The following is a 14,412-nucleotide window of genomic DNA, read 5'->3' on the forward strand; positions in this document are numbered from 1 at the left end:
GTTTAATAAGTATTGTCTTTTTAATAGTTTCGCTTATTTTTAACAAAACAGGTTTCATGTTTAACTCAGTGACATGCAAATGGAGAGTCAATGAAACCCCTCGCATTTTTTTTAATTATACAATATTTCAATTTTTACAGATTTGACAATAAGGACCAACTTGGCTGAATCATAAAAAAACATTAAACAATCTTGAGAATAGTACTACCAGATGTTCAGGAAGGAATAACACTTTGTTTCACATGATAGTCTTGGAAATTTTCCAATTAAAAGCAGATTCAAACCAATAGCGCCATCCCGAGTCCTCAACGAGCTATACCTTGCCAGTTTCCTGACCCATAATGCTAGTGGAGTCTAGTAATATATACTTGAATGATAACATGTTAATTAACTACTCAATACATTTATACTGCAATAATTATGTAACCAAGTATCAAGACAATTCCTTTTTCTCTCAAAACATTTTAGTTTCTCTATACAAATAGAATTATAGGTCAATTTATTCTCTGTAGTATTAGTAGATATCTGAAAATGTATATTTTAAGACTGTATTTATAACACACAGTCAATGAGAGAACACACACAGTTCACTCCCCCTTTAACACAAACTTTGGAGCTCCAAAAAAAAAAATGTATGGCGGGTTCTGATGCATAGCACCCTTCTCTTTATAATATTTACTAGTGTTTGTATGCTTGCAGGACACTATCTGACATGAACTCTGATGGAAAACTTGACAAGCTGGAGTTCTCCATCGCCATGTACCTCATCAAGAAGAAATTGAGCAAGGGGGAGCTTCCGAGGACCCTACCGGCCAGTCTGAAGCAGGCCCCGGCTCCTGCCATGCCTGGCTTTGGGGTCCAGCCAATGGGTGAGTGATGACATGATCTTTCCAAGGGAAGTCCACCCCGAGAGCTATTTCTTTAAAAACTTTCATTAAAATTATATATGAATTACAGAAGATTTTATGAACGACTGTTCAGCAAATACATGTGCCACTTATGCTCAAGCACCTTTGTGTACTGTAGGAGTGAGTTAAAGCGTCAGCCTGTCAATAAGAGGTTGTGGGTTGGAGACTTCAAGTCCACCCGGGCAGATGACTGAAGCATGTGTCGTGTAACATGCCCTTCCCAGTTCTGTAGATGCATGCTATGTGCTATGTTACAGTGGAAAGCACTCTGTCCCTTGGATAGGATAATAAAAGGAGGCCTCATGTAGAGGAGAGTCACCACCTTTGCACGTTAAGAACCCACTAAACTATTCGAATAAGAGTAGGAGGAAAACCCCGGTCTAGAGGTTACATGCACTCCCCCAATCAGTTATATTGAGAAGACAGACCTGTGGGTCATAGTGTTTCAAATCGCTTTCCAGGCACAGCTGAGGCCAAACAAATGAATTAACATATGATGATATACTTTATTGACCCAAATTGGTGGGATATGGCATGTTCAGACAGTCTTGGGATGTCATCACCTCTCTGATCCACTTAGTGAATTCTGCTTACTCTTTACCCTCGGACTCTCCTTCTGCAAGTGCCATAACTTTGCCACCACCTAGAATATCAATAATGAACAAAATTTTCTGTAGGTAATTCATCCGTTTATCTTGATTGTGTGAAACTGAGATTTCATTTCAAATACCTGATCAATCAAAGAACTCTCTCTCTCTCTCCGATCATCACCACCATTCCCTTTGTGCTTCCAGGAATGGTAAGACCAATGACAGGCTTTGGTACCATGCCTGCAGGAGGGATGCCAGGTGTAGGGGGGATGCCGGTTCCAGCGATGTCTGCCCAGGGGATGCAGCCGGGCAGTTTCAACACTCTACCTAACAGACCAACACCAAATATGGGAGGTACGTCCAAATTAACGTATTGCCTACGAGAACCGGATGAACCTTGTACAAGCCTATGAGAATTTCAGAATACAGTAGTCAATGAGTTCAGAATAGTCCAAGGAACATATTTTTGCTATTGTTTGCAGCAGTCAAGCATAATTTTTAAAATGATTGATCAGTTCTTATTATTGCAAATCTTTTTATAAGTTTGTTAGTAGCTTTTCATTCAAGAAGGATCATTAATTACATCAAGAATGATTTTGTGATACCTAGTTTAATTATAATGTAAACAGCATATGTTTATGTAATATGTATGCAGGAAGTGCTTCATGAAATGACATGGATGTTTGATATGACAATGTATGTTTTATCAGACAGTTACCATAGGAACTGTGCTTCCTGGCCAATCAAAATCAAGGAAAGTTGTCGGATCTGATATCTTGTCGGACAACAAATGTTGATGAAAACATGGGTATGAGCACGGAGGATTATCCTTTGTTCATGGGGAAGGCCATCTATTGTTGCGGCATCCAAAAAGCAAAATATCATCCTCTGAAACTTCTGAAGGATTCTATAGCAAAGAAGAATTGTGCAGTAGGTCTCACGGTACACCATGTATCCTTCTTGGGCAAGTGTTGGTCCTGAAAAGGGCCACCCAAACTTGGATGGTCCTTTTCAGGACCAACACTTGCCCAAGAAAGATACATGTTGTACCGTGATACCTACCACACTATCATCCTCTGTGCTGACGTCCACGGATGAAACACTCTCCTGGATGTGACTTTGTTATCTTTCCCTTCTTAATCATTTTAAAGCATATACAGAGATGGGTTCTTTTTCAGTGATTTTCCCCCAAACTCCCTCCAACTTTGCACTCTTCTTTTGGTATGCATGTATGTTGTCATGATCTGAATCTTTTCATTGCAGGTTTTGGAGCCGGCTCTGCCCAGCAGAATGCGATGGCAAGAGCTACTGCAGTGCAGGCTTCTTCGCCAGAGAGGTGAGAGAGAGAGGTCTCCTTTCATTTGTTTGAAGACTTGGGACGTGGGTCCCCAAAGACTACAATCAATTACTCCTAATGAGAGAGGGGAAAAGGTTTTCTGAGAATTCGCTTGGACTACAATTTGTAAAATTGCTTTTAGCCTAGGATTGAAGGTTTCCTATCAAGACATTTGCCTGAAGACTCGGGGCTGGGGATCTCCCATTGCTAAAATTGCATGTACCTTCAAAAACCAAAAATGAGTCTTATGACAATTGGTTGATTTAAACAGATTTCAAGATTTATTGGGTTTTATCGACCTGTAAAAGGTATCCCATCATTTGCTTGAATACTTGGGGAATCAAATATGGCTGGCATCACATCAACTTTGAATTAGGAAAAAAATAAGTTTTCTGAGAATTAGGTTGATTTGAAGTTTTAGGGCAAGGCCACTTTCCTATAGGGCATTTTTTTTATTACAGTTATGGTTAAAACTAAAAGGTGCAACGAATCTCCATGCCCTGTACATGTAAGAGGGGGAATCATGGCCAGTCAAAAGGGCGCCAACGGCTGTTGCCTATGGTTGGCTCGGATTAAATCAAGCCCTTGGGGGTGAGGGTGTTTCATAAAGCTCTTCATATTAAGTTTAGAGTGACTTTAAGAGCGACTGGCAATCCTTACTCATGCGCTAAAATAACGCCAGTAGATGTTTTGGTGTATACCATTCACCGCAAGAAAAGGATCACCAGTCGTTCTTAAAGTTGCTCTTAACGTAAGAACAGCCTTTATGAAACACCCACCTGTATGGGTAGATGTGCATTTGTTTTATATTGCTCACTATCATTGTTTATGATCAGGGTCTCGTTTCATGATTACTTGTTTATAACAAGTGCACCATTTCAGTGACAAGCTCACTCTCAGCCAATCGAGTTGATGGGTTTCCAGTGCCAGTGTGAATGTTCAGTATTTTGTATGGAAAAATAAGAAGAATACTGATGGTTTCATGCAAAATACTGATTTCTAAAGTTCCAGCTTTATTTTTTGTCCTATGGTATTTCTTTGAAAATACTGATTTTTCACTTTTTAAAATACTGAAATGTTTTTGTTGAGGTTGGCAGTTCTGCATTTCAGTATTTGCAAATTTTTTGTTTAAACAAGTTTCATGAAACGGGCCCCACTATTGCCATTTTGTTGTGTTGTTGGTGTGATATTCATGTGTTTAATGTTTACCAGACTTCCGTTTAAAACACTTTGATATCAGGTCAATGCGGCCTATGATGCTGAGGTCATTGACCCTTGGAGGTTATGGCAGTCATAAATACCACTTTATTCCAAGGTAGCCTGCTGATCCCCTTTCCCCCATCACTGCATGAGATTTGACTTTCATCATCAGCTTGGTTCAGGGTAGCCTATAATCTCAGTGGAGGCTGCAGCTTTTGTCTCTGCCTTTTCAGTCTGACGCTGTCAAGCAAAAAGTCTGTCCGATGCCAAAGATTACACTGAGTTGCTGCGAACATTCCAGTCTTGCATTAGGTCTTTTTTTTCTTCTTTTCGACTATGTCCGGTGGATATTTTTTTGCAAAAAAACATGAACTGAATCCTAGACAATGAAAGGATAACAACTTCAGCAAGATGGAGGTGTATACTTGTAGGCAGTGGCTACAAAAGCCACTGCGTGAGGTCTTCTGCATCAGACAGATTGCTGACGATTCCCGTAACAGCATCAGACTTGTAATGGCAACTCTGACAAAATCTGTAGCCTCTGCCAAAGAGTTCAGGCGAGGTTCAAGGCTTTTATTGTGTTCCAGGTCGACAGTGTCAAAAGAGGTCTAACTTGACAAATTAAAAAAAAAAAAAACAATAATATAATACCTTTTTCTTATAATAATAGATGTATCCTGAGAGGATAGCAGCCGCAGAAAGAGTAAATCTTCATTTGCTGCTGACCGCTAATAAAATGTAGTAAATATTAAAAATGAAAAAAATAAATATAAAAGACAATGCCTGTTACATATAGTCATAGATTTTTTTCATCACACTTATCATTCCAAATAATGGCATTTTGGGCTTTCCATAATTGAGATGGATTGGATCTGTTGCAACAATTTGAGAGGCACGGCCCTGAAATGCATGTACATGTATGTGATGGTCAATGCAAACAAAATGGATTCATCTGAATTGTACATGTTTGAAATTTAGTAGGAGTAGACATGATTCAGTCCATTCACATACAAAGTTCACCATTGCTGCATTATGCTCGATCATGTCATTCGAAGCCCGTGCACACTATACGACACGATTGCTTAAGATCTATTCTGCAACCAGTTGCCAAGTGCATCTCCCCACGATCGCATCACAGCCAACTTCACACATTGCAACTTCTCTACTACACGCTGCATCTCCATGGCGCCTCTCTATTATGCGCAGTTCATCTCTACTGCATCAGCTCTGGAAATTAGTTGTGGACACATCTGATTGTCTGCATTTATCAAATTACAGCCATATCTCAGGAAGATTTGACTTGTCAAATGTCTGAGATTGGGTCTGCAATTCGTTGGCAGCAAATCAGGTCACAGCCGCATCATGTTGCAGGCTGGCACGCACTCTGCGATTCTGTTGCAAGTGGATCTTAGTGCAATCGCGTTGCCTCGTGTGCGCTGGGCTTTTGTTTGCAAATCAGGGTTCAGAACTCTGTGCATCATGGTTCATGGAAACTCATTTCAGCTTCATTCATTGTAGCATTCTCAGGGTGGTATTTCATAAAGCTTTTACGCACAACTTTAGGTGCAGCTGGTGACCCTTTCTTCTCCTTGATCAAATTCTCAATAATTTGAAATCAAGTCTTTTTTTGTTTAATAACAATCATATTTGATAACAAACATTCCAATCTTTTGAGGTTTTATAACATTCTCATTGAAAGCAAGCATTTGAATGATAAGTTTGGTACTTCTCAAGTTCTTATGAGAATTATTTATAGAAACTTCACCCCCATTTCACTGAGAGGAAAAGTTTTGGGTGTCTCATTTGGCACAAAAAAGGGTCAGCCAGTCATGTGCAAAGTCTTGCGTAACTACGGAACAGCTTTATTAAATGGCCCACTGCTTCATGTAGCTTTAGGAATTGCATTCTGCATTCAATGTAGAACAACTAGCACTCTCAAGCTTTTTGCATTGTAGCATGTCACAGAGCAGTGACACATTATTTGCTCCGGCGACAGTTGCTCCGGACAGGCTTAATGTCATCTAAGATAGGATTTTATGTTGGGTTTAGGGTTATATGTAGGTTTAGGGTAGGGTTTAGTGTCAAACTGAGGGTTGAAGTTGGTCATTCCATTTAGTGTGTGGAATAGGAGCAATTGTCGCCAGAGTCAGTGTGCATGATTGAATCAGGAAATGGCACAGGAAGGGAATGGGAATGTGGACAGTTTTCTGAAGCACACCCTCGCAAGGGGGAGGGGTTCAACGCTGTTCATTTTTTTAGTGCAAACAGCTTCATAAACAGTTGGTAATGTAGCAAGAGGGGGGCAGGAGCAACAATTTTGAATTGTGTGTTTGATGGAAAGAAGAAAACAAATATTCAGTTTTTATTCCTGGTCAATTCCATTCGCTGGTAGATTATTCATTTACTTTTTTTTTCAAAAATATACAAAAGTTTTACTACAAAGCACTGTCCCTATCTGATTCTTCACCTGTTCTTTGGGGTTTAGTGATATATGAAAACTGTAAAATGCCCTCAATTTGCATCAATCATCTATAGCCCAGTATACTTCGCCCAATACCTATGTATTATGTTACAATTTGGCATGAACATGTATCGATTCAGTTCAATTCTCTTGCAGAGTTAAGAGCTCATCTGGCCCTGCCGATTGTCTTAAATTCTCATTTTCATGCTAATTTTATTCTGTCTTGTTTTTTTATAGGGCACGATCATCCTCTATAAATGCTGACTGGGGTGTACCTCATAACTCGAAGCTCAAGTTCACCCAGATGTTCAACACCCAGGATAGGACGAGGAGCGGGTTCCTGACAGGAGCCCAGGCTAGGAATGTCCTGGTCCAGTCTGGTCTGGGACAGGCCCACCTTGCACAGATCTGGTTGGTATCTCAAGCATGTGGTGGTTCTGGGCTCTGCAACATGAAGAAAGAGTTTTACAATTGATTGTTAGGATGATTTCTATGATTGATTGCATTGATTCTTTGTGTGATCAATCGTAAAAATGAGCCCCATGATTAATCGCTAATCATTGTGATGCAGGTCCCTCTTCTTATCTCTATCACATACACCCTGATTGCAGTGACTGAACGGTTTTCCTTGTTGACTTCGGCAAAGTTCAATATAATGACTCCTAATCCTGTGACATCTTCAATCCTGTCCTTACACTGGATCAAATGTTAACAGTATCCCTGAGTTCTTATCATAGTAATAGTGCTGCGAGAGTTGAAAAATGCAGCTCGATTTAATTGTAATAAAACACCCTGAAATAAAATAAACATACACATGCACATGTTTCTCCATAGACTGCACTGTATAAATTTGTTCTATTCTGAATTATGTACTGGTAGGTGTACATTTATTCAGAAGGATACTAATGAATTATGAAAATAATAATGAATATCCAAAGAACTACATGTATGAGAATGCCTGCAATGCGTAATTTCACTAATTTGTCTTATCTGCATTTCTAGGGGTCTCTCTGATGTCGACAACGATGGTAGATTGACTTGTGAGGAGTTCTGTCTGGCACTTCACCTTGTTGACCTGGTCAAGGCTGGGAAACCTCTCCCTGCTAAGCTACCACCTGACCTTGTACCCCCTTCCTACCGGCGAGGGCGTTCCTCCAGCTTGACCTCATCGGGGGCGGGAGGGGCACCCCCTACCCCCGCTCCGGCTCCCGCCATGCCCACCCCTAGCATGATGGCCAGTATGGGAGGTATGCCTCCTGCACCCCTGGGTGGTGGCATGCCTCCCATGGGAGGGGCGATGATGGGTGCTGGTAGTGCCCCCGGTGGTGTTACAATGCCTGGTGCTATGACAGGTGTTATGCCTCCTCAGGGAGGGTTTGGGGCAATGGGGGCCCCTCTCTCCCCTGCCCTTGTCAAGCAGCAGAGTGTGGACGAGCAGCAGCCTCAAGAAGAAGAAAAGAAATTCACTCCTGGTACGTGTTTCATGAAGCCGTCTGCAGACGTGTGAGAGTTCACCTTTAATTTCAGCTTTTTGTGATTTTGATTTTCAGCATAATTTCAGCTTCATTTTGCTTTACTCTGTACTAAAGTATAGGCCTTTTTTCAATCTTTACATTTTCCAGACAACTTTACATAGAGCTATTGACCTTCCTTTGTGCCAAATCAACAATGATAATTATGGGTATATCATTTGTGATGAAAAAAGTCATCTTTCTTGCATAAAGCCAATAGTAACTTGTTAATGCTGGGATGTGCTTGGGATATACAGGGAATGACAGGAAATGCTTGAATAATATGCTTGAGATACTCTTGGGCAATACCTGAAAATATTCAAGAAATGTATTTCGTAGTATTGCCCTTCATTGTCAACTATTTCACATTTTCTAAAAGAATTATTGGGGAGTGTATTTAACACCAGTATCTCTCACTCCAGCCAACCATGCCTACACTGTCTAATGTCGGAAGAAACTGACACTAGGCTTGTGGATTGGGATAGAAATAGGAGAGGATACAAATAGGATAGAATATAAATATGACCTAGGTCTGATGAAGCTTGCAGCCTTGGGGTGAAAACTTACAAAAACAGGTAAAATTTTACGATTGTGAAATAAAAAATTATAGAATTCAAATGGAAATCAAGTGGGATTTTTTTTTGTGTGTGAAAAAAATATTCAAATCAAAATGGGGATGAAAATTGAAAGATAAACGTGACAATTATATGAGGGAAATATTCATTCATGGTGAGCTTTACCAATGATTACTTCTTTTTCTTACTGATAAATATAGTATCGTTTGAAGACAGAAAGAGACAGAACTTTGAGAAAGGTCAGCAGGAGCTTGAAAGACGGAGGGCAGCGCTGAGAGAAGTCCAAGAAAGAGAAAAGGTAAGAAAAGAGACCCTGCTCACAGATTAGATGGAGGGTTCTTGTATCATGGGATGTAGGGATATATAATAATAGGCATTTATATTGCCTAATTAATCTAGATATAATGTATTTTGAGGCGCATTGTTGTTATTTTATCACCCCGGCTTTAGTTCAAGATTCCTCCCAGTGCTCATTGCATTCACTCAAAGATAAATGCCAGTTGTGGTGATATTTTCAAAATGAGTTCATACAGAATCCAATGAAATTACCTCCAAAGTGTCTATTTGTATAAATAAAAATCCTGTGCCAAAGGATTCTGGAAGATATTGTGTAATTGCTGAGAAATTAGCAAATAAGCACAGGATTCGGATCAAGTGTCGGGCCGAAATTCAAAGCAATAATACACTGTCCCATGTACGCTTATCTGTGTTGCTGATCTCCAGCGTGATTATTTTTCAGCGTAGAATTCAAGATTTAACAAAGTTCAGTTTATGAAACTGTACCAGATCTAGATCTTCGATGATATAGTGACAATTAAGCCTGGTTTTACTGACTTTCTTGTGAAATCAGTGTTTACTGCAACTACTTTCATTGATCTTTATTCCTGCCGGGTATTCCATTCACCTCGTCTGGGTTAAGTGCAGCAGAATGTGGATCAATTTCTTGCTGAAGGAAAACACACCAAGACTGGGATTTGAACCCATGTTTCCCTGATTGGAAGACAAGACTCGTAACCACTAGACCAGGACCCCCATTGATATCCATGTTGGATGTTTGGCTGTTGCAGTAAATGCTCCCCTGGGGAGCGTTTTATCAACATTTCTGTCCGACAAGTTGTCAGATCTGACAACTTTCCTTGATTCTGATTGGCTCAGAAGTACTGTTACTTATGGTAACTGTCGGATAAAACAGGACTTGTCGGATAAAAATCCTTTCATGAAACGCTCCCCTGGTATACATGAGCACCCACTTCATTATTTATCCAAGTTTCTGAGGGAGTGTTTCATGACAGAAATAGTGATATCTAGTGACAAATATGCTCTGAGCCAATCAGATGCAAGGATTCTGGTAGCTGATAACTTTTTTGTTTAATAAAATGCTTCCTGGTATCAGCTCAGTGATCATTGATTTATTTTTTTTTAATACAGGAAAGGCAAAGGGAGATTGAAAAGCAAGAGCAGGAGAGGAAAGAAAGAATAAGGTAAATATCATAAGCAATGTTGATAATAAAGGGAAATATAATTTCAATGGGTGTGTTGAAAACCTTCAAACTTCAAAACTCTCAACTTTGTGTAACGGATTAATGAATTGCAAAATTTCAAAAAATAATGTTTGGAAAATTAGAGGAATGAATCTGAAAATGTTTTTTTTGATGGGATGATGAATGTGCAACTACAATTTTATTTTTTTATTTATTTGTAATATTTATCTTTTTATTTATTGTTTTGTTAATTTATTATTTTTTTTTGGGGGGGGTGGCATTTTATCGAATTCATATCACATGGCATATGGAAGAACTGCTCTTTTGTGAGCATCAAAACTTAAATATGTTACTCTGTCAATATTCTTGATGGTTTTCATTCCTTTATTTGTTTCTTTTTCTATATTTATCAAAATCTATGTAATGTGCAGGTAAATTTTCCACTTGAATCATGAATTATTGTCTGAATTTGTCATCATACTTCATTTTGAGAAGCATTAATATTGCCAATTTGATAACTAGGCTATTTTACTGATTACAGGTTAGAGCAAGAAAGGCGGAGGCAGCTGGAGTTGGAGAGAATGATGCAGAAGCAAAGAGAAATTGAAGCTGAGAGAGAAGCCCAACGGTTAAAGTTAGAACAGCAAAGAGAGGTGAGTTACCCAGGGCTGGGTTTTATCTCCACTACTACTTGGGACTTTTCAATTCCCATGGCCACTAGTGGACCTGGCCGGTATCCAATCCCATACATCAACCATAATTTAAAGTTTTTTACTCAGTATTCTGCTGAAGTGAAAATGCCTAGCCATCTTTGCTTTTCAATTACTATTTTTGGCTAAGTTTTTTTCTTAAATCTAAGTCGGTCCCTACCTGGCTTAAGTCTGGCTAGCATGCAGTTTACAAATTACATACATGTATGCACATACAAATTCTGTATACAAAGTCGATGGGGGAAAGCACCACAATACATGGAGAATGCACCGACACACACCACTTGTCTACTATCCTGGAAAAGATGTTATTTGGTAAAAAACACATCATTGATATGTCAGGCAATGTTAGTCAAGTTTGGGTAAGCCCAGTGTCTCACATTGCTCTCTACTACACATACATGTATATATGCTGCTCCTCCTTTTACTACTACTACTACTATACTACTACTACTACTACTACTACTACTACTTCTACTACTACTACTACTACTTCTACTACTACTACTACTTCTACTACTACTACTACTACTACTACTACTACTACTACTACTACTACTACTACTCCTACTAATACTACTAATACTACTAGTAGTACGACTACTACTACTACTACTGATACTACTACTTCTACTACTACTGATACTACTACTTCTACTACTACTACTACTACTTCTACATGTACTACTGCTACTACTTCTACCACTATACTATCCTGTAACTACAGCTTTTGTAACTATTAATGTTGCTGTTGCTTTTACGACTGTTACTTGTACTGTACATATTACCTAATTTTTAAGAATAATGAAATTAAACAATTATAAAGCAAATACATGTAGTGATATCTTTGAATTTTATTTGTAGGCTGCAAGGAGAGAGCTGGAGAGACAGAGGCAGATGGAGATTGAGAGACAGAAGAGACAAGAACTGGAAGCCAAACGGATCAAGTCCCAGGAGGAGGTTTGCCACCTCAAGGCTACCAACAAGACATTAGCGTGTGAAATTGAAACACTGGTGAGCAACAGATAATTTCATTTCAGGAGCCTCTTTCATAAAACTTGATATAATAACAAATTTGCAGTATCAGTTAAAAGCTACTGAAATCCTTCACTCTGATTGGCTGATAGTAAATTTGTTATAGAAGTTTATAGAAGTTTTACATTTGTTATTGTAAGAAGGAAATGGGACTTAGGTGTTCATGATGATGATGATGATGATGAGGATGGCATTGAATTGAAATCTCCATTCATGTTGTGACATTGATGCTAATGATAGTGGTGTAAATTGGGAACTCAAGCAAGCAGCAGATAATTTAGATTTATGTTTAGTCCCACCTATACATTATGGTGATGTTGATGATGCTTTGGTTTGGTGGCAATAACTATTAGACTGTGGTATAGTCGTGGAATGATAATAACGGTATATTTACCCAGGATGGCCACTTCAGTTCTGAAAACTGTTCTCCTAACGGGCCCTGCTATAATTATTACGTGGCTAAGCTAGGCTACCTATTCAGGTGCACACAGCTTTTTGAGGATTTACTTCCTGCTGGTACCCATTTACCTCACCTGGGTCGAGTGCAGCACACTGTGGATGAATTCCTTGCTAAAGGAAATTACGCCATGGTTGGGATTTGAACCCACGACCCTCTGTTTCAAAGTCCAGAGATTAATCCACTGGGCCATGACGCTCCACTGATGATGATGGTTGTGGTGGTAGTGGCTGTCGGGATATGATAATTGTGGTGGTGATGTTGATGAGGAGTAGGAGGGGGATGGTGTGGTGATGATGTTGAGTAGGATGGTACATGTATGATGATGAAAATTATGAGGTTAATGATGATGATGATGATTATATTGAGGGTGATGTGCAGGATGATATTAAACATTAGTGATACATTTACATTGAGTCATATATTGGTGGTGATGAGGATGATGGTGTTGATGATGATGATGATGATCATGATGGAGGTGATGATGATGATCATGATGGAGGCAATGATAATACTGATGATGGTAACTTTAGTCTTGAGGATGATAATGATGAAGATGATAATGATAATAATAATGACGCTAGTCTCTTTTGCTTAACAAATGCCTTAGAATATTTGACGAAATTTGGGTGATGATTTCTCTTACAGGAGGACAAGAAAAACGAGCTGAATAAAAAGATCAGTGAGAGTCAGAACAATGTGAAAGAACACCAGACGTCAATCATACTAATGGGACAGAATAGGGATGTCAAGGTTGCCGAGATAGACCATCTCCAGCAGAGAATAAAGGTGAGTCTCCCTATCAAAAAAAAATCTTAAAAACACGTATTCCAATATAATTTGTTTCTTCCTCAGTTTTCCATTTGTTGCATTATAATTACTATTACCGATGTTTTTTTTCCATGTTTGTTAAATACCCAAACTTTTTAACTTTGTTCCTGTCTCCCTGTCTTCCTCTTTTTCATTCCGTCTTTCGTTCCAACATGTTTTCCCATGTACTTTATTCTTTCTCTGAGGCTTTCTTCTCATATGCTGAGCATTTCAATTTATTTCATATATGTTTTATTATTTTGTAGAACAATTTTGATATTTGGCTATTTTGTTCCAATTTGTATATTTTTAAAATGTCTGTATATAAACCATTTGTCAACTGAATGTAATTCAGCCTTTGGCTGCTATTTTCAGTGAATATTGAAATAAATAAACCATTCAATCAATCAAATCAACTTTTGGTCTCCGTCTTACAAAGAGTTATGATAGATATGATCGACCACAACTATGGAAAGCCAGCAACGTCAACATCTAAAATGGATGTTTCTTCAATTTATTTTCTCGATATGATGGATATTTATACATGCTTCTCTTTCTTGAAACTTCATTGTGCTTCTCTTTGTGTACAAGGACATTGTGCAAATTTCCTGTAGAAAAAAATTGATGGATTTCCTTTGAGATTGATCGGATCAATCGCAACTCTTTGTAATTGTCAGAGGTATGGTATTTTACAGGGACCATCTGGTTGTAGTCGGCATAATTTTAAGCCAACTTCACACTCTACTTCTATATCCTGTCTGTGATATTACTTTGAAATAAATTGTATTTTTCATATGTTGTAGCATTATCAGCGATAATAAACAAATAATAAATCATGGATTTCACATGAGTACCGTAAGTAACGGTGTATTAACCGCACTTTTTTCTCGGCGGGATAGAAGCAAAAGCCGGGGGTGCGGTTTATACACGGTGACGGGTTTGAGCCTGCCTGCCGTAATCCCTCCCGTACATGTACGATGTCTGCCAGTTCACAACACATCGAATGGCCGGGCGTAGTCGCCCAGGCAATGTCGTTTAGAGGGGTATGAGCCGCGGGTAATGGGAATCGATTATTACGATCTTAATTAAATATTGTCCGAAACAAACGCACCCACCTTCAGGACACTAATTTTGACTTTATTCTCGATTCAAAGTAGTGAAGTTCCCTAGCTAAGTTAAAAGAGACGCCAAGCATACCAGGTAATATTTTGTCACCGCTGAGCGAGAGTTGAGATGAGTGAGCTTTGAGATTGCATTGTAATATGGTTATAGTGCGACTTAAGCTGGCACTATTCAAAGTTCCGTTTCGCGCCAGCTTGTTTTTTTCCTTCCTGTTTG

The 14,412-nt window shown here is 39.0% G+C and overlaps 1 protein-coding gene across 1 annotated transcript in view; it reads left to right on the top strand.

Moving 5' to 3' along the window:
* The window catches only part of LOC121414208 (intersectin-1-like), a 102,705-nt gene that overhangs the window by 28,163 nt on the left and 60,130 nt on the right, over positions 1–14,412 (top strand). The window contains exons 5-14 of the mRNA XM_041607293.1: positions 700–869; positions 1,703–1,852; positions 2,762–2,834; positions 6,733–6,906; positions 7,498–7,967; positions 8,782–8,879; positions 10,010–10,062; positions 10,604–10,715; positions 11,637–11,786; positions 12,913–13,053. Coding sequence (XP_041463227.1) covers positions 700–869; positions 1,703–1,852; positions 2,762–2,834; positions 6,733–6,906; positions 7,498–7,967; positions 8,782–8,879; positions 10,010–10,062; positions 10,604–10,715; positions 11,637–11,786; positions 12,913–13,053 — 1,591 coding nt within the window. The remainder of the gene's footprint in view (positions 1–699; positions 870–1,702; positions 1,853–2,761; positions 2,835–6,732; positions 6,907–7,497; positions 7,968–8,781; positions 8,880–10,009; positions 10,063–10,603; positions 10,716–11,636; positions 11,787–12,912; positions 13,054–14,412) is intronic.

This window comes from Lytechinus variegatus, chromosome 4, assembly GCF_018143015.1.
Source record: "Lytechinus variegatus isolate NC3 chromosome 4, Lvar_3.0, whole genome shotgun sequence".
NCBI lineage: Eukaryota > Metazoa > Echinodermata > Echinoidea > Temnopleuroida > Toxopneustidae > Lytechinus > Lytechinus variegatus.